The 26,785-nt window shown below is 41.5% G+C and overlaps 1 protein-coding gene across 2 annotated transcripts in view; it reads left to right on the forward strand.

Annotated features, from left to right (window-relative positions):
- LOC109622875 (regulatory-associated protein of mTOR) overlaps positions 1-26,485 on the forward strand; it is a 45,783-nt gene extending 19,298 nt beyond the window's left edge. Inside the window, exons 3-6 of one of the 2 annotated variants that reach the window (XM_029858149.2) lie at positions 16,217-17,545; positions 18,811-19,817; positions 25,128-25,459; positions 25,514-26,485. In XM_029858149.2, coding sequence (XP_029714009.1) covers positions 16,217-17,545; positions 18,811-19,817; positions 25,128-25,459; positions 25,514-26,450 — 3,605 coding nt within the window. In that variant the 3' untranslated portion in view covers positions 26,451-26,485. Of the gene's footprint in view, positions 1-16,216; positions 17,546-18,810; positions 19,818-25,121; positions 25,460-25,513 lie in introns of both variants that reach the window. The other variant, XM_020077326.3, reaches the window with a different exon arrangement.
- The last annotated feature ends 300 nt before the right edge of the window (positions 26,486-26,785 follow it).

The following is a 26,785-nucleotide window of genomic DNA, read 5'->3' on the forward strand; positions in this document are numbered from 1 at the left end:
TGTTCTGGTACAAAAATGAACAAATGATGATCTGGATCTTGTCTTGCGATTTTTGACTGTGAAGATTACAAATTGGGATATAATCTTTGTGATCCATAGTGTGAGAAACCAATCTGTCATTTGATTCTTTGTGATCAAAGAATTGATTAAAAAATGATTTCGTATTTTAGTAAATGAAGTATTCCGTGCTTTAGAAATAGAAGTTTTACGGAGGATTTCTCCGAAAGCTTCACTAGGAATTTCTCCCGAAGATGTACCAAACATTTCTGTAGGAGTCAAACCGGGAATTTCTTCTTGAGGGATTTACCCATAAATCGTCTAAAATTTCCGCAGAGAATTTCTCTAAGAGTTTCCCGGAGAATCTATTGAAGGCATTGTCACATCGATCTCCTTCGGAACTTATAAAAAAATTATGGGAAAAATTCCGAAGGAACTCTTGAAAAAATTTTCGGACGACCACCCGAAGAAATTTCCTGAGAGACAACTGAACGAAATTCTAGAGATATACTGAAGGAATTTCTGCTAGGGAGATTATTGGTAGAAACCCTAGAAGAATTAGAGGTGGAGCTCTTAGGACAATTCCTGTGGAAGTTCTTGAGGAATTCCTGGTGATTTTCGATGATTTTCGGTTGGAAATCTTAGACGGTTTCCCGATAAAAATCTTAAAAACAATCGAATAAAAGTCTTTGGAGAATTCCATGTAGAGCATCCATAAAAACTATGAACCAGAAACATAGGGCATTTCATGGAACTCCTAGAGAATTTTCCGGTGAAACTCCTCTGGGTGTACCTACTATAAATTCTAGAGGAATATCCGGTGTAACTATTGTAAATTCCAGAGGAATTCCCGGAGGAGCTCACGGTGTGTTGAAACAGGATTATTATCGCACTTTCATGAACCTAAAATATTTTTTCGTTATAAGTTAGCCTTAGCTGTATATATTAAGATTCTGGAGGTTAAAAAATCTTTCATCGGGGAAAATTAAAATAAATTCGATTTTAGTAGTTTACCACTTTTCCCATATGATGTGGTATTACGCAAATCTGATGAACCTAAACTCCGCTAGAAAAAGTCCCCCTTCTAATAATACATTTGAAACCATTTAGTGAGAAACGAATGTAAAAGTCTTTACAACGAGTTTAAATTTGTTTGGCATTCGTTTCATGTGCCCAGCCCACTACAGTCTGCCGAAAGTCATAAATCATAGAAGTCTACATTTCTACCATTTGTCCGACACATAGATATTTGCAATGGAGGTAAACAAATACTTCCCATTTGTGCGACTCATACATTTGAGGAAGCGCCATCCACCTGTGACTCGTAGCATTTGCAGCACATATCATTCATGTGCTAATTTGCCTGAAATGGTGGGTATTGGTTGCACATACGTTGCATGCCAAACCATGTAACGAAACACCTAAACGACGATCACACGGCCACGAAAGATGCTTCGATTGGAAAATCATTAAACAAATATGGTGACTTAATTACGCGTATTTTTTAACATTCATGTTAACAGTACATTTACTTGTTTTGAGCTAGTTTAGCAGAAATACTGATAGCTCTTCGAATATAATAAGAACTTTCATGATTATTGTGCTCTGATTTTGCTGGGCTCGATGTTTTACTAACAAGTGAAAATTCATCCTATAAATACTTTTGTTTGCATGTAGGACACATAGGGCCGATTTCTTCACCCTGACTTAAGCGTTAAACCAGGTTTAACTATATGGGTAAACCTGGTTAACCGGTTAATCCGAGGTGAAGAAATCAGCTCTTAGAGAATAGCTTTTGATTACTCTTTCGGCACACGCCCTTGATACACGTGCTTTAAGGTAAGCATATGTAATCACTTTTTTTATTGTGAATTCAATCAATGTTTGATTGAAACAGTTTTAGTTTTGATGATGATGAACCTGGGCATGTTAGCGGAATACAAGTACGTAAACAGAATATCGGATTAAGTACGAGACACTGAAGATGACCTAACAGTTGAGGTCGAAATACGTATCTATCAAATTATACAAAATCGTAGTGCAATTAAAAGGAAGAGTCCTTAGTTCTATTTTCTTTTTTACTTAATTTTAGATATGTTCATTCTTGTTTATGCTGAGAACAAATTTAACTAAATCTACAGATAAAATGAAAATTGAAAATGTAGAACAATATTAAGAAGACATGAATGTTCTGGGAATGTCATAAAATATATTTAATGAAAAAACAACAACAGTGATGTGTAAAATGATGCAAGAGTGACGCAATTTGAGGTTTCAATACAACTTTCTAAGAACGTTTATTAGTTACTAGCTGGCCCGGCAAACTTTGTCTTGCCCGGTTGTGGTGGTTTGACAACTGTTAAGGTCATTTCAGCACCGCACTCTAGATTGGTTTCATTTTGATCGTGTTAATTTCCTTCCCATCTCATGATAAATCAGTATTTCATCAATTTTCCAACTTTTCTAGTTGACTTTCATAACTTTTTTTTACATATAAACACTGCCACCATGAATACGAATCAAACCATGCAAGAGTCATCCTGATCGGTTCAGCCGTTCTTAAGTTTTGTTGCCTCAAAGGGAGTCCAAACTCATTTTTATATATATAGATTTTATGCTTCATTTAGGAATCATTGGATAGATTTTGATTCCTAAATAGTTATAACACATAGAATATGGTTGGAAGGTATCGAGTGTACGGGTGACTTTTTAATTCGTTTTTATCACATTTCTCCCCATACAAATCTGTTGTCAAACTCACTTTGCAAAAATGAAGGGATTTTACTTTGGAAAAAGAAATTTTATTTTATGCAGTCATAACATTAAAACCATTAAACTGCATGAAGTTTTTATCAAGACCAAAGTGTCTTATAAAATTAAACTACAGATAACCCAGACGAAGATAGAAAAAATAACACTGCACGAGACTACCATTATAGAAATTCATCAGATTACTTGCAAATTGATATGTTTCCAATATATTCTAGGCTTAAACTATAAGATGTCATTGACATTGACATATATTAGGCATGCGTTGCATTCGGTAAATTCTTAATAAAAACATGTGATGTTTTGCAAAAGATTTCAATACAATTTCTATAATTATTCTTGTCCAAATGATTGTTTGATTAAAAAAAATGTTATGGTATTCAAATTGCGTATCATGACTAGATAATATTACGTTAACCCGTTGTTTCTTCTTAACCCACCCGTTTCAACTTGGTCCGGTGAGCCTTATTTTAAACCAAATGTTGAATAATCATTTTTGAATTCAATCACATAATATAACAACGCCAATCTTATGTATTTTGCGTCAACTTTTTGTTGTTTGAGACTCAACAGCCCACTTAACCCTAAGGTATCATAATTTTAATATTTTGTATGGACAAAAGTCCTCAACAGATCCGAGGCAGAACTTTTACAAATGAGTCATGCGCGCTCAGTATAGTCGACTCATACTTTTTGGCAAATATCCATGTGGATGTGGTTTGACATGCAAAGTATGTGCAACAAACCGCCATTTCAGGCAAATTAGCACATGAATGATATGTGCTGCAAATGGTATGAGTGACAGGCTTCCTCAAATGTATGAGTCGCACAAATGGGAAGTATTTGTTTACCTCCATCCATTGCAAATATCTATGTGCCGGACAAATGGCAGAAATGTAGACTTCTATGATTTATGACTTTCGGCAGACTGTAGTGGGCTGGGCACATGAAACGAATGCCAAACAAATTGAAACTCGTTGTAAAGACTCTTACATTCGTTTCTCACTAAATGGTTTCAAATTTATTAATTGAAGGGGGACTTTTTCTAGCGGAGTTTAGGTTCATCAGATTTGCGTAATACCATATCATATGGGAAAAGTGGTAAACTACTAAAATCGAATTTATTTTAATTTTCCCCGATGAAAGATTTTTTAACCTCCAGAATCTTAATATATACAGCTAAGGCTAACTTATAACGAAAAAATATTTTAGGTTCATGAAAGTGCGATAATAATCCTGTTTCAACACACCGTGGAGCTCCTAGAGGAATTCACGAAGCATCTGTGTTGCGTAGCTCCTACAGGTATTCACAGCAAAACTCTTGAAAGACTACCTGATGGAGCTCCCTGAAAAAAAAATCCGGGTAAACTTCTAAACAAATGTACGGTGGAAATCCAAGAGAAACTAGAGTGGAACTCTGGATTTTCACACAAAAAAAAATGCGCCATGGAGGGAAAATGGTTCAAAAGTTAAAATTTAAGTATTACGTAATAACTTGATGCTGACTAGACAAATTTCCGAAGGAACTTCTAGAAGACATTCCACTGAATTTTCTGCGAAAATTTTATAGCACTATTTCGTAATACTTGTGGAGAAATTCTCGTTGGAGTTCCTGCGGGAATGTACGGTAGAACTTCTGCAATAATTACTTAGTATTCTCGGCAGTACTCCTGTTAGGAATTTCTAGTGAAACTCCTATACATGATTATACATTATAACTTCGAGAAGTATCCCAAGTGAATTAAACTTTCAAAAAAAATCCTGACAGAACTTCTCTAGGAATTGAAAGTTTATCTTCTAGAGAAATTTTCGGCGGAACACATAGAGAAGTATTTTGAGGAATTCTTGAGAAAATTCTCTTTGGAACTTTCAGAACGATTTCTGAAGAGATTTTCGGTTTAACTTCGAGAAGAACTCCCACAAGAATTTCCGGTAAAACTCTTGCCGGTCTTCCCGATGCAACTTCGAGAAATAATCGATGCAACTCATAGAGAAATTCTCCAGACAAATCCCAAGTCGATTTCCTAGTGGGATCCTTGCTGTAGCTCCTAGGAGAATCTTTGGTGGAAGTCTTAGAGGAGTTCATAATATACTGGAAGAATTCACAGTGGATTTGCTGGACGGATTCACGGTGGATCAACTACTCCAATTTCTGGGTATTAGCGGAGGGGCCCTACAAGTATTCATGGAGGATTTTCGAGTGAAACTTCCGGTGTAACTGGATGTGCTTCCGTTGAGACATTGAGCAAAATTCCCAGTGAAACTCTGTCAGGAACTCCTTGAGGGATTCCCAGTGGATCTATGGTGGAAGTAATAAAAAGAAAACATTTAATGGAATTACTAGAGAAAGTCTATTTGGAACTCCTAGGAGAATTCGTAACGGAACTCCTGGAGGATTCTCCTGAGAAACTCCTAAAGGCATTCCCGTTGTTACTTCGGAAACATTTATTAGTTCAAAAAAAAAAAAAAAAATACTACCGGCGAAAGAATTTCCGGGGCAACCTCTAGAGGAATTTTTGTTGGAGCTCCTGCGGGCACTTCTAGACGAATAATAGGTGGAGCTTCGTGAAAGATTCTTGTTTGAACTCCGTGAGGAATTCTTGGAGGAAATTTAGCCAGAATTCCTAGTGAAGCTCCTTGTGGGAGCTCCCGAAGGATTAATTTTATTTTCACCGGAGATGAAAAAGGCCGCCGAATTAGAGCAATTTTCAACAATCCATCCTCCAGCAGACATGAAACCTCCTCATTTCTTCATCTTTGTGTTTTATAATTTGCAATAACAAATTTCGAGTTCATTTCCAGTGAGTGTACACTTATTGAAAGTTAGATTGCTACATCTACCTTTGAAAAATGCAATTGATATTAATTATGACCATAGAAAAAAAACTCCCATGAATACCAATGGCATCCGGGAGCTAAAAGTACCGCCATGTAAGAAAGTTCCGTTTTTTTTGTTCTCCGACGAGAGTATGTTTACTATCGATCCCGTTCAAATTCCAGAATCAATAGTTTTATTGAAAATCAATGTCTACATCATAAGGCAATGTCAAAATATTTTATTTTGTCTGTGACACTCCCACGATGACTTCAAAGCCACTTTTCGACATTTGCGCGTGGACAAATCAAGACTACCGTTGAAACCTCTTCTTCATTGTGTAAATTTTGAAATCCGATTTTTTTTTCTCGCAGCCTACTATGATATAAGTTAAAGTATACGTGCATGCAAAGAAAACCAAGACATTGTGTGTGCAGGTGATACGGGAACGCTATTTATACGATGGTGCAAACATTATCACACATACGGTAGATAATGATAAAATATTGCATCATAATATGGCAGACATATCATAGTTTTATTATTGTACGAGACATATACAAGAAAGTCAAAATTTTGAATAGCGCTTACGACAAGGGTGAGCTTCCGAATGCCTACTTTTGTTGCAGAAAGAAAATTGAAGTAACACAATTGGAGTTTCTCCAGTGGTCACTCCAGTGGCCTAAAAAGAACGAGATCATCATTTGTTCATTTCTATACCAGAACATTACAGTGACGATAAATAATAAAAATTAAGTCGTCAAAGGCCCACATCTTTCTATATATAAAAATGCAGTGGCATACGTGGGACCGCGCATAACCTGCGAACGGAAGGTCCAATTTTGGTAGTCTTAGTTTTGTTATGTTAGTTTTCACCCAAGGAAGGTTTATGAGCCAAAAAACTTTGAAAATTTGAGAGTTTTTAAAAATCGATCTTCCATACATTTTGACCGGGGACTTGGTCTTGGCTAGAAACTTGAAACTTGAAACGTCAAAAACGCAGTAGGCAAGACAAAGTTTGCCGGGTTCAGCTAGTCTTATCTATATATATAAAAATGCAGTGGCATACGTGGGACCGCGCATAACTTGCGAACGGAAGGTCCGATTTTGGTCGTTTTAGTTTTTTTCTGTTAGTTTTCACCCAAGGAAGGTTTATGAGACAAAAAACATGGAAAAATTGAGTTTTTGAAAATCGATCTTCCATGCATGTTGTGACCGGTGTGCAACTTTGAACCGCTACCGAGAAATCACCCACTGCGGCTCGGATGACAACGCACGTCCTACCGTATGGACGTCGCCACTACGACTGACTCGCCGCTCGTGATCGGACAGCAATGATTGGGCCCGAGCTGAGTATATAATATAGAGTGGCACTTGCTGTTGCCATCTCACCCACACAACCGGGGACTTGGTCTTGGAAAGAAACTTGAAACGTCAAAAAACGCAGTAGGCAAGACAAAGTTTGCCGGGTACAGCTAGTATATATATAAATGCAGTGGCATACGTGGGACCGCGCATGACTTGCGAACGGATGGACCGATTGGGGTCGTCTAAGTTTTGTTCTGTTAGTTTTCACCCAAGGAAGGTTTATGAGGCCTAAAACTTGGGAAAAATGGAAGTTTTTGAAAATCGGGTTTTCATACATTTTGAACGGGGACTTGGGCGCTTGGCTAGCGACTTGAAACGTCAAAAAACGCAGTAGGCAAGACAAAGTTTGCCGGGTACAGCTAGTTTGTTGTAAAAATCTGAAGGCAATACAGTATGAATTTCTCCGGTGGCCACTCCGGTGACCACGTGGAACCAATATGACTATTCATTTGGGCCCCTATAACCAAAGCTGTAAAGGCATTCAGCATGACCATGTTGAGGAACACGGGATCGATTAATGGTCGGGCTAGGAACTTTTCGTAAAGGAAAACTACCCTTACTCCCTTGGGCATAGAGTATCTTCGTGCCTACCACACGATCAGAGAAAGCTCTCAGAAAAAAAACCTGGTAGAAGTGCTCATAAAACTCATTAACCTTTCAGGACGCGCGCCATCAAGCAACCTAAACTGCACCGCGCTCGCGCTGTATACAACGAGAGAGGTTTTTTAGTAGTGTTGTACTTTTTACAACAGCGCGCGTTATGAAGAGTTGAGAAGTTGAGAAGCAGGCTCTTTTCCAGTAGGGATGTTATGCCAAGAAGAAGAAGAAGATGACTATCAATCTCTTTGTGTATCACAAGAACAACATACATGAAAATCCACGAAGGTTAAGCCATGTGGCGCCGGGTTTTGAAGCGAAAACTATACGAAGTTCATTGTCGTTACCCAATTGACCACCTTCCGGGGTCCCTGTAACCCGTTCAGCATTGGCCAGAACTGCCCGGAACCCTTCAAAAATGGTCCTAAACAACATGTGTGAAGTGTGCAGAGAAGTTATGCAATAATATGCATAAAGGGAATACATTTGTGGATTTTCTAGCACATAGCTACGATGAAAACTAATATTTCGGATGTTCCGGATTTCCGGAACCGGTTCTCAATAATTAGTCAATGTTAATGTCTTTAATCAAAGTCCACGTAAATACCTTTCCAACGATTCTTGGGCGGTCCTGATTACTTGTTTGGTTGCAAAGTTATAGCTTGTCAAAGTCAGGGTCTCTAAAGCGGCATTTTTCAGTTGAAGCAGGTTCCCGGTGGCCACAGTGGCCAAATCCGGATTTCTCCGGTGGTTTTGAAAACTAGACTTGTGGCCCTTTCATTTGAGCCAAAGAGATCCAAAATCGGACAAACCACTGATTTTTGCGAGCTGTCCAAAGTTTGGGGTCAAAAATGACCCCAGGGTCTTATTTGTAACTTTTTTTTAGGGACCAAGGAAGGTTAATAAAGCTATGTTCATTTAGAATCCGGAATGACAAAATCACGTATATCTTAGGGATGGAATAACAAACATAAAAGGTGAAGCCCTCAAAACAAAGGTTATTTATTGTACTTTCATGGAAAAATATCATTGAAATTATTTATTTTTATTTTTCACACATTTTCTCACTTTTTCAGTGTTGACCTCTCTAAAAATCTGCACAACGTTGGTAAATTTTAGCAACAACCCCTTCCGCACGTTTGTTCAACAATCAGGTCATCTATGCAGTGTCCTGAGTGCCTTGACTAGTCTGACTAGGATTCCGAAGAAAAATTGCCAAACTTTTTTTTTATTGCGAAATGAGGGGCAATTCAGTGAATTGAGAAAACGCGAAATTTGAGTGTTTTTTTTTTCGTTGATAAACTACCCATCTGTGACGATACCACTGAACGTCTCCGGCTGTCATGGCAGCTCATCAAAATAGGTAAAACCTCTACATATCCCTTGTGTACGTTTTTGAAAAGCAGCACGCGATTCTTGAGGCTGTCATCCTTGTATGAATTGGTTCTCATCATCTTGTAGCGAAAAAATCATGCCCAGAGTTCGAACTTCTTGCTAAATCTTCAAATTCAAAGCAGATTTATCAATGAACCCAAGCTTTTTTCTTCCGAGGACACTTCCTTATGCCATGGTTAACAACATCTGTGCACATAACACATAATGGTTTTGACGATATTAAAAATTTTCGCGACTGTCGTACCTGACCACGCTAAATTTTCTACGTGTTTGTGCAAGATTTTTTTCCCCCTCTTGTTTTCAATTTGAAATAACTTTTCACTCGTTGCAAGAAAATCGATGAAATTTTCACCATTTAAAGAGAATAGGTGAATGATCAGAGTGCAGCAAAAGAATGATGATTATGTTCATTGAGAGCGCCACTAGAAAATGTGACATGATTCCGGATTCTAAGTGAACATAGCTTTATAAATAAACCGGCCATAAATAAACTGGTCTACAAACATAATGCACACTGAATAAAACATCAGTAGAAAATACGTTTTCTTTGTAAATTTTGCATATCACATTTAAAACGTCATTCATTGCGAAACAGTTGCTGCACAATTTTCATTCTAAAAATGTATTACGTTCAAACTGCTGGTCAAATCTGTCAAGAACAAAACATGTTATGGCAACTTGAATAATGACAGTTTGTGAGCTTTCAAGATAGGTTCAAAGATCAACAATTATACAATTGTATAAAATGGTAATCAAACATTTAAACCATTGTAGAGTATTTTGTATTGATATGTGTACACTGTACATTAATTACTTTAATTTGTTACATATACCGTATAAGAAATAGATATTTGCGCGTAAAAACACTGTAATGTTGAGGAGAAACATTAGAGGATACAAATATGGCTGCCACAAATGGCCGACTTGGACCCCTACTCACGTTTTCAAGAACACCAATCTTAAAAATTCGTAAACAAATGCGCTCGATTCACAAAAGCTGTTTTTTTAACCTTCCGAAGGTGCTCAAAAAAAGTTACGTTTAAGGTGTTCGGGTCATATTGACCCGGATTTGGTACAATGATTTCACAGTCATTTCTCAATAAAATAATAAAGTTTTTGTACTCAAAAATATCGTTAGGGCTTAAATTTTGTGGATCCGGCTCTAAACTAAGGTTCGGTTGGGTGTGGCCACTTGGAACCGACGCCAGAGGGACCATGGTTTGGCCATTTTCGCAGGAGGGTATTTTTCGCAATAAGTTATGCGAAATGCAGCTGATTTGAATGTTTGGAGTGCTAAATGCACCGGAAAAGCAGCATCAAACTGCCCCAACCACTAAGCTAACTGACCAGATGAGGTTTGGCTATCAGGTGGCCACGGGACTAAATCTTGAGGCCTCGGAACGGCTTTCCGGAGACCCCCGATAGGTAACCATTTTACAAATATGGTGGATCCATGCCGTGCGACATATCAAAAGTTGCAGAATTTTATGGAGAATACATCAGTGACCATGTCAGAAGCCAGAAGCAAGATTGGCCACTTGGTGGTCCCGGAACCGATTCCCGGGACCCCGGAAATGTGGCCAATTCTCGCAGTTTATATGTGCTTGCATTATGGCACATCGAAATTCGCAGAATTTCATTGATAATTCACCAGTCATCAAACCAGCAAAATTGTCCGCTTGGTGATCTTGGAACCGGTTCCCAGGGCCGGTTCCGACAAGGGGAATGACATATCCTTTTCTAACCGGACTATCCGCATTTATCCGTTTCTAACCGTCGCTAACCGCGTCTAACCGCTGCTCACTTAGAAGCTCGCTTAGCAACGGTTAGCGACGGTTAGAAACGGATAAATGCGGATATTCCGGTTAGAAAAGGATATGTCATTCCCCTTGGGTTCCGAGGCCCCCGGAAATGTGGTCAATTCTCGATTTTTTTTTACTATGCCGTGCGACATATCTAAATTTGCAGAATTTTGTTGCGAATATATCAGTGGCCACATCAGATACGAAAAGCAGGATTGGCCACTTAGTGGTCCTGGAACAGGTTCCCTGTAACCGGTTCCCAGGACTCCGAAATTGTGGCCAATTCTCGCAGTTTGTATGACCTTGCCGTATGGCACATCAAAATTCTCAGAACATCATGTGTAGGTAATTCATCAGTCATCAAACAAGCAACAGGAAACAACATTGTCCACTTGGTGGTCCCGGAGCCGGTTCCCAGGACCGGTTCCAAGGACCCCCAAAGTGTGATCAATTCTCGATTTTTTTTACCATGCCGTGCGAATTTTTCAGAATTTTGATGCGAATGTATCAGTGGCCACATCAGGCACGAAAAGCAGGATTGGCCACTTAGTGGTCAGGTTCCCGGGACCGGTTTTCAAAACCCCGGAAATGTGGTCAATTCTTGAATTTTCTATAATCATGTTGTCTGATGCATCGAAATTTGCAGAATTTTGATGCGAATCCATCAGTAGGATTAGCCCCTTGGTGGTCCCGGAACCGGTTCTAGGACCCCGGAAATGTGGCCAATTCTCGCAGTTTGTATGACCTTGCCATATGGCACATCGAAATTTGCAGAATTTCATAGATAATTCATTAGTCATCAAACCAGCAAATGAAAACAACATTGTTCGCTAGGCGGTCCCGGAACCGGTTCCCAGGGCCGGTTCCGAGGACCCCGGAAATGAGGTGAATTTTCGTTTTTTCTACCATGCCGTGCGATGCATCTACATTTGCAGAATTTTGTTGCGAATATATCAGTGGCCACATCAGATACGAAAAGCAGGATAGGCCACTTGGAGGTCGCGGACCTGGTTCCGGAGGCTCCGGAAATGGTGCCAACTCTCACATTTTGTACGACCATCCCATGTGGCACATCAAAATTCGCAGAATTTCATAGATAATTCATCAGTTATCAAACCAGCAACTGAAAATAACGTGGTCCACCTGGTGGTTCCAGAACAGGTTCCCGGGACCGGTTTTCAAAATCCCGGAAATGTGATCAATTCATGCATTTTCTATGATCATGTTGTCTGATGTATCAAAATTTGAAGAATTTTGATGTTCACATCAGATATCAGAGGCAGGATTAGCCAATGTTGTTTTGCCTATGTTCCCCTCGTTCTCCACATTGACCTGCAACCTGAGGCGCCATTCTCGCCAAAAAAAAAATAAGACACTACCAACACCGAATATCCCGAGCAGCTATCTCATTGGTTCCTTGTGTGAGTGAAGCTGATTTGGCGATACTGGTGTAGCAACTGCTGACGATTAATCAAGCTCAAGCTCATGGCACATCAAAATTTTCAGACTTTCATCAGTATTCAGAATGTAAAAGAAGGTTAGCATGTTAGTACTACATGGAAATATTCGCCACCTAGCGGCGTAGGATCCAGTTTCCGGAAAGCTGGAAATGCAGCAAATTTGCACATTGTACATAAATGTGGGTTTCAGGTGAACTATCCATTCATTCAAATTTCGCTGGGAACTGCGACAAGGTGACGGACATTCGCCTGAAACACGAAGCAGCAAAGGTCGCAGTGGTAGTGAATGCGGCACAAACAAAGTACATGATGGTAGGCAGAACGGAACACGACCGGATCCGTCTAGACAGTAAAGTAACGAAATACAGGGATATCTTCGAGGAGGTGGATAAATTCGTCTACATCGGATCTTTACTGACAGCTGTCAACAAAATTAGTCGTGCAATTCGAACGCGTACCATCAGTGTAAGTAGCTGCGGTCTAAAAGGTTCACTCACGCACCAAATGTACTGTTACCGCGGATACGTTCCGTAGCGCGAAATAAAAACACGAAGAGTAATGGTCTATTTAACGATTTATTTGAGACTGATTTCTGTACATGTTAGTGTCCTATTTATATTCACTGTCCTGTATTGTGCTAACAACAATGTTCTATTGAGTCAATGTTGTACGCAAGTTTTGTGTGCAAGCTAAGGCATATATACAAAGGTAGTGTGGTTATAAAGAAATCCTTTGATTTGTCAGAACAATAGCAAGAATAAATGTAAATCATACTGATTGTTTTGCTAATCGGGAAAGATCTAATGAGGTGAGATGAAAATTACCCAGGTAGCTTCTAAACGGCCTCGACATGCACCATGAACAAAACGCCAATAAGACCGGTGGTCCTCTATGGACACGAGACACGGACCATGCTTGAGTGGAACCTGCAAGTATTTGGAGTTTCGACCGTTGCGTACTAATCTTCGGCGGTGTGAAGTAGAAGGGTGCGTGGCGGTAAAGGATGAATCACGAGCTCGTTGCACTGTACGGCGAACCCAGTATTCAGAAGGTGGACAAAGCCGGAAGTATACGATGAGCAGGGCATATTACAAGAATGCTGGACAACAACCCTGTAAATTTGGTGATCGGGTTAGCACAAAAATTTACAACATTTCTCCGAGAACCGGTTCCGGGACCATCAGGTGGACAATGTTGTTTCCCGTAGTTGGCTTGAAAACTAATGTATTCATTAAAAAATTCTGAGAATTTTGATGTGCCGCACGAGATGGTCATACAAAATGCGAGAATTGGCCACATTGTCGGGGTCCTGGGAACAGGTTCCAGGACCACCAAGTGGCTAATTCTGCCTCTGATACCTGATGTGAGCATCAAAATTCTGCACATTTCGATGCATCGCGAGATGTATGCGAGAATTGACCTCATTGCCGAGGTCTTGAGAACCGGTCCCGGGAACCTGTTCCGGCACCACCAGGTAGATAATGTTGTCTTCAGTTGCTGGTTTGATAACTGATGAATTATCTATGAAATTCTGCGAATTTTATTGTGCCACAGTAGATGGTCATACACAATGCGAGAACTGGCCACATTTCCGGGGCCTCCGGATCCGGGTCCGGGACCTCCAAGTGGCCATTCCTGCTTTTCGTATCTGATGTGGCCACTGATATATTCGCATCAAAATTCTGAAAAATTCGCACGGCATGGTAAAAAAAATCGAGAATTGATCACACTTTGGGGGTCCTTGGAACCGGTCCTGGGAACCGGCTCCGGGACCACCAAGTGGACAATGTTGTTTCCTGTTGCTTGTTTGATGACTGATGAATTACCTACACATGATGTTTTGAGAATTTTGATGTGCCATACGGCAAGGTCATACAAACTGCGAGAATTGGCCACATTTTCGGAGTCCTGGGAATCGGTTACCGGGAACCTGTTCCAGGACCACTAAGTGGCCAATCCTGCTTTTCGTATCTGATGTGGCCAATGATATATTCGCAACAAAATTCTGCAAATTTAGATGTGTCGCACGGTATAGTAAAAAAAATCGAGAATTGACCACATTTCCGGGGGCCTCGGAACCGGCCCTGGGAACCGGTTCCGAGATCACCAAGCGGACAATGTTGTCTGCAGTTGCTGGTTTGATGACTGGTGAATTATCAATGAAATTCTGCGAATTTCGATGTGCCATACGGCAAGCTCATATAAACTGCGAGAATTGGCCACATTTCCGGGGTCCCGGGAATCGGTTCCGGGACCACCAAGTGGCCAATCTTGCTTCTGGCTTCTGACATGGTCACTGATGTATTCTCCATAAAATTCTGCAACTTTTGATATGTCGCACGGCATGGATTCACCATATTTGTAAAATGGTTACCTATCGGGGGTCTCCGGGAAGCCGTTCCGAGGCCTCAAGATTTAGTCCCGTGGCCACCTGATAGCCAAAACTCATCTGGTCAGTTAGCTTAGTGGTTGGGGCAGTTTGATGCTGCTTTTCCGGTGCATTTAGCACTCCAAACATTCAAATCAGCTGCATTTCGCATAACTTATTGCGAAAAATACCCTCCTGCGAAAATGGCCAAACCATGGTCCCTCTGGCGTCGGTTCCAAATGGCCGCACCCAACCGAACCATAGTTTTGAGCCGGATGCACAAAATTTAAGCCCTAACGATAATTTTGAGTACAAAAACTTTATTATTTTATTGAGAAATGACTGTGAAATCGTTGTACCAAATCCGGGTCAATATGACCCGAACACCTTATACGTAACTTTTTTTGTCCAGCCCTTCAGAAACGGCCAAAATTATCGGTCAAAATTTTAAAAATAAGTTTTTGGCAAAAGATTTAAAGTCACAAAGTTTCAAAGCTATAGCAAATCAGGATCAAAAGATATTGCGCCTGAAAAGTGCGATCCGGGTCATATTGACCCGAACACCGTAGGAAGGTTAAGTGAGCAAAGCCAGGTTAAACAAGTGCGGCTTGGTTCGATGCTTCGTTCGGCAGATTCGTGCCTCTAAAGTTTGTATGCAAAATTGCAATGGGATTTCTTGATGTTTCACCTTAAAATCCTTGCCTATACACTGAAAGACGGCTTACGGTAATGACAAGCTTAAAAATGTTTTCAAATTTACCATGGCATAACGTGATGATCGACCAACAAACGCTTCTTCCTTCTTGTGTTCGTTTTATTCCTTCTCGTAACAACCGGTTCGATAGCCGAGTGGTAGCGTGTGAGCCTAGTGATCTCTCAAGGTTCTTGGTTCAAATCCGGTTGCCGACAAAAACTTTTTTTTAAATGTAAATCGGGTCCATGGTAAAATTGAAAACATTAATCTGTTGAATTGAAACGAAACTCAGTCTGCACAAATTTAGTAGCGTTGTGTATTTAACCGTTATGTGTCCGACAAACTTTTTGCTTTTTTCTACATCGTGCTTTTTAAATGGGCACTCGGTTCCCGGGTAACCTGTCGGCCACATAAGGGTTAAATTAACCTTCAGAATAGTAATTTCAATCGCAAGTCGTCTTTCAGTGTAGCATACCATTATGATCAACATTGTATTGTTTGTGTATATGTATTTTTGGAGATAAACCAGCCGCGGGCTGAAAATCTCCTTAATAAAGCTAATAATAATAATATTAATAATAATGTTTGTGTATTGAATTATAATTTTTAGCAGAGTATATTAAGCTTTTCTGGCGAATGGATTTCTAGGAAATGGTTTTCTGGGGAATGGAATTCTGAGGATTGGTTTTCTGGGGAATGTTATAGAATCGTGCTTATGTGATGTCCTTTTTTATTACGCATTTGTAGTGTTCCACTATAAGATGTTCTATTCTATAGTACTTCAACATATTTTCGTAATTGAGTTTCCGATACCCTTATACTTAGTATCAGGTAACAAGGGATGTTGGTTAGTGCTAGTAGTAGGTTAACGGCTTTCGTGTGTTCAACGTTCAAGCTTTTTATGGGGCAAGCTCTTCTTAAAATAAATCTTTTTTTTTTCTTTCTTTCTAGGGAATAACCTGCAAAAACAATACGAACGATGGCAACCGCGTGCACGCTACAAACAATCTCTAGACCCAACAGTGGAGGATGTAAAAAAGCTGTGCACCTCTCTGCGGAGAAACTCAAAAGAGGAACGTGTTCTGTTCCACTACAATGGCCATGGAGTTCCACGGCCCACGGTTAATGGGGAAATTTGGGTCTTCAATCGAACCTATACCCAGTACATCCCGCTGTCGATCTACGATCTGCAGGCATGGATGGGAGCACCCTCGATATACGTGTACGACTGCTCCAACGCCGGGATAATTGTAAATAGTTTTAACACCTTTGCGGATCAGCATGAGCGGGAGCTGGAGCAGATGCGAGCCCGCAGCGGAAGCACCGCCGGTCAGTCCGACGCCGATGCCAGTAGGAATTCTCCGTCGCCCCCGATCGTAGGTCCGACCACTTACAAAAATTGTATTCAATTAGCGGCCTGTGCTGCCAATCAAATTTTACCAATGAATCCCCAGCTACCGGCGGATCTCTTCACGTCGTGCCTAACGACGCCGATCCGGATAGCGTTAAAATGGTTCACACTGCAATCTACGTCAAAACTGGTTCCACACGTACCGGAAGACCTGATCGATAGAATACCTGGTCAATTGAACGACCGGAGGACGATGCTGGGAGAGCTAAACTGGATCTTCACGGCCATCACCGACACGATAGCCTGGAACACGTTACCCCGGGAGCTGTTCCAGAGATTGTTCCGCCAAGATTTGCTCGTCGCCAGCCTGTTTCGGAACTTTTTGCTCGCAGAAAGAATCCTGCGATCGTACGACTGCTCGCCCGTATCTAGTCCCCCGTTGCCTCAAAGCTACCGGCATCCCATGTGGTCAGCGTGGGACTTGGCCCTTGACTTGGCACTGTCCCAGCTGCCGGATATCCTAGAAAAGGGAAAACGCTTCAAACATTCTCCGTTCTTCGAAGAGCAACTGACCGCTTTCCAAGTTTGGCTGGAGGGGAGCTCCGAGCAAAGGAATCAACCGGAGCAACTTCCCATCGTGCTGCAGGTTCTCCTCTCACAAGTTCATCGATTGCGTGCCTTGGAGCTGTTGGGTCACTTTCTGGATCTGGGTCCGGAGGAGGTCAATCTGGCGCTCAGCGTTGGTATCTTTCCGTACGTGCTGAAGTTGCTGCAAAGTCTGGCGAAGGAACTGCGACCGTTTCTGGTGTTCATCTGGGCGAAGATTCTGGCCGTGGATGGGACCTGTCAGATCGATTTGATCCGGGACCAGGGACATAAGTATTTCCTGGCCGCACTGCAGGACACTAGTCCTTGTCCTGGTTTCAAAGGTGAGTTACTCAATTCTCAAAAGTTGTTTGTTCTTTATATAAGTGGCATTTCGCTTGTTCGTGATTTGTTATTATTGTTAAATTATGATCAGCGACTAGCGTACAATGTCGCTGAAGACCGCAAAGTGACCTAATGCGTGTGAGAAAAGTAATACTCATAGCCAAGAGGCGAAACACCCAGATGTGAAGGAATAACAACAATAATGAAATCTTTCAATGTTTCAACATAGGGTAACACAGTGCAGCTTAGGTCACCTAAGGATGAGTTCTCTAACCTTTTTAAGTACAAATCGGATCGATTTACTTCACATTCAGAGAATGTTTTAGAGAACGCCTCCGAAGATTCATACGCCGATTTTTTTTCCGAGTTCCTCTCCGAGTTTCCCGAGATTCCACATGTTGCATTTTACAGGCTTGTACCAATTTGCTGGTACGTCGAAACATACTGGGAAATTCTTGAAAATTGGAAGACACATTGAGAGGCAAATTGAGAGATGAAATTGTGAAAAATAGACCGGCGCTTTAACCAACTAAGCCACAGAACAGGTAACAATTCTGCGGAATAGAAAGCCAAACTGACTCCGAGCCCACACCATGAACACTACTATTCCTATATTCCGCAGAATTTTTACCTGCTCTGTGGCTCAGTTGGTTAAAGCGCCGGTCTAGCGAATACAGAGTCGTGTGTTCAAATCTCACTAGAACGCGATTTTTTCACAATTTCGTCTCTCAATTTGCCAATTAATCAACATTCTGTGCCTTCTAATTTTTAAGTTTTTCCCAGTTCTGCGATTCCTCTTAGACTTTCTCCCGAGGTATATTCAGGGTTTATTTATCCCGGCATGAATAATTCCTCCAGGGAATATTTTACATAATTTCACGAAAAAAAAATCTTCAAAAAATTTTAAAATTAGCTTTATGCGAGAGCCATTAACTTAAACATCTCTCTCTCTTCTTGGCGTAACGTCCTCATTGGGACAAAGCCTGCTTCTCAGCTTAGTGTTCTATGAGCACTTCCACAGTTTTTAACTGAGAGCTTCTTCTGCACATGACCATTTTGCATGTGTATATCGTGTGGCAGGCACGAAGATACTCTATGCCCAAGGAAGTCAAGCAAATTTCCTTTACGAAAAGATCATGGACCGACCGGAAATCGAACCCATCACCCTCAGCATGGTCATGCTGAATACCCGTGCGTTTACCGCCTCGGCTATATGGGCCCCAACTTAAACATGTTAATACATATATTTTCTGCTATATTTCAGGTAATCACCGCGTGTATGCCGCCTTCGTGCTAGCAAGTATAGTTCATAACTTCCCTATCGGTCAGGCGAATGCGCTTCAGGGACAGCTTGTGTCGATATGCCTGGATCAGTTGAACGATGAAAACTTCGTACTGCGTCAGTGGTTGGCCATCTGTTTGGGCCATCTGTGGCAAAACTACGAACAAGCGCGGTGGTCCGGTGTGCGCGATAATGCCAATGAAAAGCTGTATCCACTTCTGAGCGACCCGATACCGGAGGTTAGGGCAGCGGCAGTTTACGCTTTGGGAACGTTTATAAGCTCGGTTCAGCAAAGGTCGGATCACGCAAACAACATCGATCGATCAACGGCGATGCATCTGTTCAATACGGTTTGCAACGATATGAGCCCACTGGTAAGGATGGAGTTGATTGCTTCCCTGCAGTGGATGGTGCGATTCTTCGAGAACCAATTTGTTGCGGTGTTCCTGCAAGAATCATCCAGCGGCCATCATCTGTTGAATCACCATTACCACAGTTTAGAGCGGAACATAAATATGAAACGAGTTTCCAGTTCGAGTAATATAATCAGTGGTGGCAAAAATGCCGTTGGATCAATCTACCAGAAACTGTGGAATGGGCTGAATGCCCTGGCGAAAGATCCCTTCCCTGCAGTGGCCGCAATGGCCCTCAAAGTCGTTGACTACGTTGGGAAGCAGGGCTATGAACTAGCCAAGGAAGCAACCACTTCGGAGAAGTTCGTAGGTAGCTTGAGCTTGCCACCCTCGCCGAACACCAGAGTTAACTATTTGGGTGGAGAATCTCCGCCGCTGCACGGGCACCTTAACCAATCGAACCACCATACGCCACTTCCGAACAAGAAAAAACTTCATCTCAACGATAGTTCGGACCTATCTTCCTCTACGCTTCAACTGCAATCGGTAGTCACATCTACGCCGATCCACACTCCTCAACAACCGCAGCAACAAACCAGTGACCCGATGCCACCCCCGCAGGCACCCGCTCCCCAGGTGAGTTACTTTGGATTTGTATACCTATATAGCATCATTATATAACATTCTATACATACATTATATTTGCAAAACCCTAAAATTCACGAGTCAACGATAGTACCTCACAATACTCGCTAGATCATGTTCTACTTGTTCAACCCATCTTGTACGCTGCATTTCTTGCCTTCTTGAGTGTTGGAAACCATTAACAGCTCAGCATTTTCTCCCTATACTGCTCACTCATCGACGAAGGCGATGAGTCTGCCTTTCGATTGATGCACAAAGTGGTTGATTAGTTTTAGAAGTATTGTAGTCAGTTTTGGCCCATAGTGCCTCGAAAGGTTTTTTTACCAAGTGTTTTCGGTGTGCCACTAACGCTCTGGGACACGGGTCATCGCAGATCGTGGTTCGGATGAGCTACGGTTCCCAAAAGATCCGCAAACAGGAGAAGGAGGTAGTGGTGAAACCTCCGCTTGCAGATCAAGCGACAAAACGTCGTCGCAGAAATCACAGCAGCGCCGGTGAGAAAGATCATTCACTGCTTCGACAAAGCGAACTGGAGCACATTCGCTCGAAAAATCGATCTGGAAGTCGACCTCACGGCAGATTGGGTGAACGACCTGGACCGGCCGGAGAAAATCGACTATGCAATCGGCAGAGTCACCACGATCGTCAAGGCGGTTGAAGAGACTGCTGTCCTTAGGGTGGGGCGGGGCAAGATGGGTCACCTAAGGATGGATCACCATAACTTTGTAAATACAAATCGTATTGGTTTGTATTCATCCGCTACTCTTTAATACACTAGTTAGCTATGCTAAAAGTCGATAAAAAGTTCATTGAATACACAATATGATGTTAAACAAGCAGTTTTAAAAAGTGATCGATCTTGCGCCGTGAAAAAAGTGCGGGGCAAGATGGGTCACCTTTTAAGTAATTTACATTTTCTCAACGAAAAACGTCAAAATATAAGATTTGTTCCGCATTCATATATGCTTCATATCCATACTGAGTAAACAAGAGCTAGGGGTAGGCGGGGCATAACGAGCAGGTGGGGCATAATGAGCACCTTGTAACCGGTAAATTTCCAGATTTTAAAAACAAATTGCTTGATTGTAGTTTAATTACCTCAAATCCAATGAATTGGTGACGAAACATTTGTCAAAAAAGCCGTTTGCTTTGAAAAAATAGTCAAAATGCTTGAAGTGGTCAAGTACTGGGGAAATATTATAAGAATCAGCTGACCTAAAATAAGGTTTTGGCATCGAAATACGAACGTAATGGGTATCTATCGAATTTCTTGATATTTACTGGGTCAATGAAATGTGTTTGTAATACTTTCAAAATATTTGTATAATTATTTTGTTAAAAAATATACTTTAAAAAGTTGATAGTAGGGTGGGGCAAAATGAGCAACTGATGGAAAAATGATGAAATTTTTTAACATTTTAAACAAACGATTTTCACTTTTGGTTTTCTCTGTTACGATGCATATAGTAAGGTTTTATCATTAATTTCCAATTTATTAGCTTTAAAAAATCAGTATCTGTAAATCATCACCGTTTAAAAATGCCTTATTAGTATACTCCATGGAACCCCACAGTTCCCTACAAATTAAAACTCATAATCCCCTCCAATTATCATTGGTTGTTGCCGGTATGCTTTATCATTGACAAGAACAGTCAGTTAGCATTTGGTTGTGTACAAAACAGGAATCGACCATCTTGCCCCACCTAGGGTGCTCATTATGCCCCACCCCTGAAACGCAATCCATGATTTTATACGTTTTTAAAAACATTAAATTTTGCAACATTTATAACTATATTCGAAATTTCAACGATTAGTTTTTATAAGTTAAGGTTCAAATGAGGATTATACGTCAAAATTACACATAGATTGCGCTTAATTTACTGGATTTGATGGCAAAGTGCTTGAGCTGCTCATTATGCCCCGCCTACCCCTACTAGTAAACATTTTATAAATTGATTTGGAATATACAAAACTTTACGATTTGAGTGGTCCTAAGGCGACTTGAAAATCGTTGTTTTCACTAAAAAAATTAACATAATTTTATGTTATAATTTTGAGCGTTCATTCCGCTTGATTGAAGTCATTTATGAGATAGTCTTGTAATAAAAAATAAAAAAAAATGAATGCTCCAGAAATACGTTCAAAATTGAAGGTGACCCATCTTGCCCCGCGGCCGTTTATATGGAGATTATATGGAATGTATCGCATAAGAAAAATGGCGAAAAACCATTTTTTTTTATTTCCAATGAGAGTGAATAATTTTTCAATCAATGCCCCAAACTTTTGTATAGGTATTGATGCTGGTCATCTAACAAAATTATTAACATAATCAAAACATGAGTAATGCGCCCGAAAATGGCGCTGACCCATCTTGCCCCGCCCCACCCTACATGTAGGATCCTTCCAAAAAAAAAAAGGAAATCTTCGACGAGCTAAAAGCTGCTGATACGTTTAAGGAATGTGCGGCGCAGACAGTTTATTCCGCTGTACCGTCAACGCTAATCACAGAAAGCCGAAGTGTTCGCTGCTACGTTTGCCGACGCTCATAACAACGAAGAGTCTGGCGATCCGGAAACTTTGGCGGCGGTGGACACAGTAATCGACCAAATTCGCGTTGCAAGTCATCCAGCTCTTAACGCTGCCCTGGTAGAACCGAAAGAGGTGGAATCAGTCATCCGCAGGCCGAAAAATCGAAAATCTTCCGGACAGAATGATATCGGAAACACATACCACGAAAGGAACTGGTAGTTTTGGCCAAAGTTTCTAACGCGTGCCTGGCCTTAGGCTACTTTCCTACCGGTTGAAAAAAAGCTAACGTGATAGCCATCCCGAAGGCAGTCAAGGATATCACCAATCCTGGTAATTACCGACCGATAAGTCTGCTGAGTAACCTAGGCAAAGTTCTGGAAAGGGTAATCCTCGCACGATTAAACCCTCACCTGGAAATAGAAGAAGTCGTTCCAATGGAGCAGTTCGGCTTTAGAATGGGACATTCCACGGTGCACCAACATCACGCAAAAGGTGAAACACGGAGTTCGAACGGGCAAATCAACTGACATGATTCATCTCGACTCCGTGTGGCGAGACTCCGTTGTCTACAAGCTCTTTCGCTTGAATCTCACGTACTGATGGTAGACGCATTCTCTTCGGATGACACTGGCTTTCCTGGCGTCGGACAAAGATCCGCAAATCGTTGTTACTCACTTCCAAGCGGCGATGAACAACCTTCAGGAATTCCAACGGAAGTGGCGAACCTAATTGAACGCAGGAAAAACTCATTCGATTTTCTTCACGAGGAGGCATGCTGCTCGACACCTTTTCGGCAGGTTGATCACGGTCAGCCAACTACATGGGACGATTTAGTATCTTGGAAAGCTGTTCGACAAGAAGTTGAAGTTCGACATACATGTGAACTGTCAAACGGGGTGATTTGCAACACTTTTTAGCTTCAACTAACAAAAAATGTTGATTAAACTCAATTTTAAAATTCAAAATATTTGTAATAGTTTTAATAGCCGGCCCTTCTATAAAATAGAGTGAACAAGTTATAGATTGATTATTTTTTTCATGTTGAAAAAGCCAAATAAGGTCGTTTTTTATACAAGACGTCGTGCGGGGTGACTTGCAACACCCAATGTAAATCCCTTTTCAAACACGCAGATATTAATTTTTAGTTTCGAGCATATTTGATAAGTATTCTTGCTACTATTGTGATATTGTTTGGGCTGACATACTTATCTTTATATTTGTTTTTACATAGGAAATTGAATTGCGAATTTTTATATGGAAATATTGGGCTCAAAAACACCAAGTTACTAATTGTTAATTTACCATAAGTTTTAATGTATTTTTCAGTTCATATGATGATCCTTCAGACTTTTGCTGGTGAATTATTAGTTAAACAACAATATTTCGTTTTTCTGGACTTTGAATTGTTAAGAAAATGAGTGTTGCAAGTCACCCCGTCTAGGTACAATATTTCAAAACATATGAATATAACAAAGATATTGTAATATTTTTATAAAGTAAAATGGAAATTCATATAGCTCATTATGTATAGAATCCGCATATAGAATATTAGTTTTGGGAAATTTTGTTTTCATTCTTTTTCAGGTGACGATTCGAGGCTCACATTTTTGTTACTTTTTCAGACTAATGTTAAATTTATGAATATTTTGTTGGAACTATTTAAAAAAAAATAAAAATAAAAAAGTAAAAATCGTGGCTACTACTCAGATAGTATGTGCACTTCATAGTTCAACTGAGTTTTGGTACGTGAACGTCCGATTTTTATGTTTTGTTGATAAACATAGACAGAAGACATCAAGTGTTGCAAGTCACCCCGCCGTTGCAAGTCACCCCGTTTGACGGTACGTCGCCGAAGAGATTGATCGGTCTCTACCAAAGCGCTGTACTCCCTGCGGAATCGACGGTCCAAGCTGCACATTAAAAACAAGCTGGTGGTGGTCAATAATCTCGCGGTTTGGGAAACTGCGCTCTATCTCACCGCAAAAGGCTGCAGGTGAAACAGAATAAGCTGCTCAAAATGGTTCACAACTTGAACCCTCGCCGGTACGCGATCAACGATCTCCGCAAGCTGGCTGGAGTTCACACCATCGATGCAAGCATTGAGCGGGCCACGTGATCCTTCGGAATTTCCTGTGAGATTTCAGCGAATCCGTTCATCGGAGCACTTTTCCCTCGACATCGGTTTTTGCACTCTTTACTCTAAAACAGTCAAACATAGCTAGTATTTTTCCGATCTGTGTATTTATGAACCAGCGAGCAGTACAGCGATTTGAGGCAGTGGATATCTGTGAAATCTTTGGCCGTCCTCATAATGAGGCCTAGGTTTCGATTGGCGCGATCGATGATCTCGGCGCGGTGGTCGTTGAATGTTAGTTTGGTGCAAGGATGTTTTCAATCATCTGGCAAAAATTTAACTGATTTGTCTATATCTCAGTTCAGAAGCATAATATTAAAATGTGATGTTCGACAAACTTGTAGATTAAATATTGTTTTTCCTACAATTATCACCAAGGACGCCATATTCTATAACTCTTATATAACTCTTAACTCTTCGCCTCTGCAATTGGGGGTCTGGATTAGCCTATGGTTAGAAAAGTGATATCAAGGAAAGTTTGTGAGTAGTTAGTAGGAAAATCTAGCATCTCTTCACTCTTACAATCACTTAAATTGTGTACATTTTGACAGTTACGACCTTTTCGCGAATTTCTCCGGAAATATGCATTCGATATGTAAAAAAAACATTTATTTTTCTTTAAATTTCCCCAGGTGCAGACGCAACCTCAGCCATCACAGTCGCAGCAACCGCAAACGGTGACCCCCATCGTGACCACCAACTACATCGAATGGTCGGTTAGCTTTTTCGCCCGGCCATCCAAGTTCCTGAACGAAGGCAAGCTCACGGCCAAGGACCAGAACTCGACGGAGTTCCTCGACAGGCAGAGCCGGTGTCTGAGGAATCGCATCGTGCGGGAAGAAGGCCGCGAGCAGCAGAGGCGAGCCGTATTCGGGCGGTTGGACACCCAGAGCTGGTCCTGTCGGACGCAGCACACTCCCACGCTGGTCAAGCTTAATCCGTACGATGATCAGATTGCTGTGGCTTACAAGTAAGTTACACTTTACGTTACAAAAACACGGTCATTTTCTTTTTTTTTTCACAGGGATCGCGTCATCCTCCAGGACTGGAGCACCGACATAACCAGCTCGTTCATTCCCTTCAAACAGCAGCCCTCGCAACAGCATCAGTCAATCTTCCTGGACCAAAACAGGTTCCAGATGAGCCCTCCGCCGGTGTCCGTTTCGTCGTTGGATTTCATCAATGCACACGACGTCGGTTTGGTGCTAGTCGGGTACAGTGATAGTGTGATTCGGGTTTGGCGGCCCGCGGACGCCAATCGGGAATCGGCCCTGGTCACGGCGTGGCATGGGTTGTTCGATTTCAATTCACCGGCCACGGCCAAGGTGGGTACCAGTGAGCTCGGGCTGGTGATGGCCTGGCATCAGAAAACGCAGACCATCATGGCGGCCGGCGAGGCCAAGTACATCCGGCTGTGGGATGCGGAGCAGGAGTCCAAAATCTGTGATATTCCTAGTGGGTCGGACACGACAATCATTAAGCTGTCGTGTGCTCCAAATGGTATGTTTGCGGCCGGCTGCAACGATGGAAGCGTTCGGTTGTTCGATCGGAGGAATCCGCCGTCAGAGGCCCGGGTCGCCACATTCCGGGAACATATGAATCCAATTCTGACTGTTTGCCTGAGGGACGATTGTGAGAGTCTGGTTTCGGCATGTACTACTTCCACGGTAAGGCTGTACGATATCCGGAAGACGGCCTCGTCAGTGCAGCACTGGAGCGCCGGTTCGGATGTTTCCGCAATGAGCATACACTCCAGTGCCGACATTGTGGCCTGTGCCACGAGCATCATTACGATCTACGGATTGGATGGAACCAGCTTGAATACGATCCGGTGCAATGAAGGATTCATGGGAACCAAGAAGGGAGTGACGTCGTGTCTTTCTTTCCACAAGCATAAGATAAGCTTAGCAGCAGGATTTAACGATAACACAGCGGCTGTGTTTGTTACCGACAGAAAGTGAGCAATGGACGGCTTTTGTGCATGGATGTTTGCTTGGTAAGTATCTATCTACTTTGATATGATCAACAGTTACTAGAATGCCGAACAATTGATTCGTAAGCAAACGGTTCATAATGCACATTGAACCGAACAGATATCAATTTGGTAAAAAACAACAATAACTATTAACATAAAAAAATACTAAATGAGCGGCATCGGCAAGTTTTAGGGGGGTTTCAGAAGGCCGGCTCCAGAGGCACGTTATCCTTACTTACTTTACCGATCAGGCTAAGGCCGGGGTGGCCTCTGCTGTACAATAGTAGCCGTCTCCATTCCACTCGGTCCATGGCTGTTTGT

Source organism: Aedes albopictus, chromosome 2 (genome assembly GCF_035046485.1).
Source record: "Aedes albopictus strain Foshan chromosome 2, AalbF5, whole genome shotgun sequence".
NCBI classification, from domain to species: domain Eukaryota; kingdom Metazoa; phylum Arthropoda; class Insecta; order Diptera; family Culicidae; genus Aedes; species Aedes albopictus.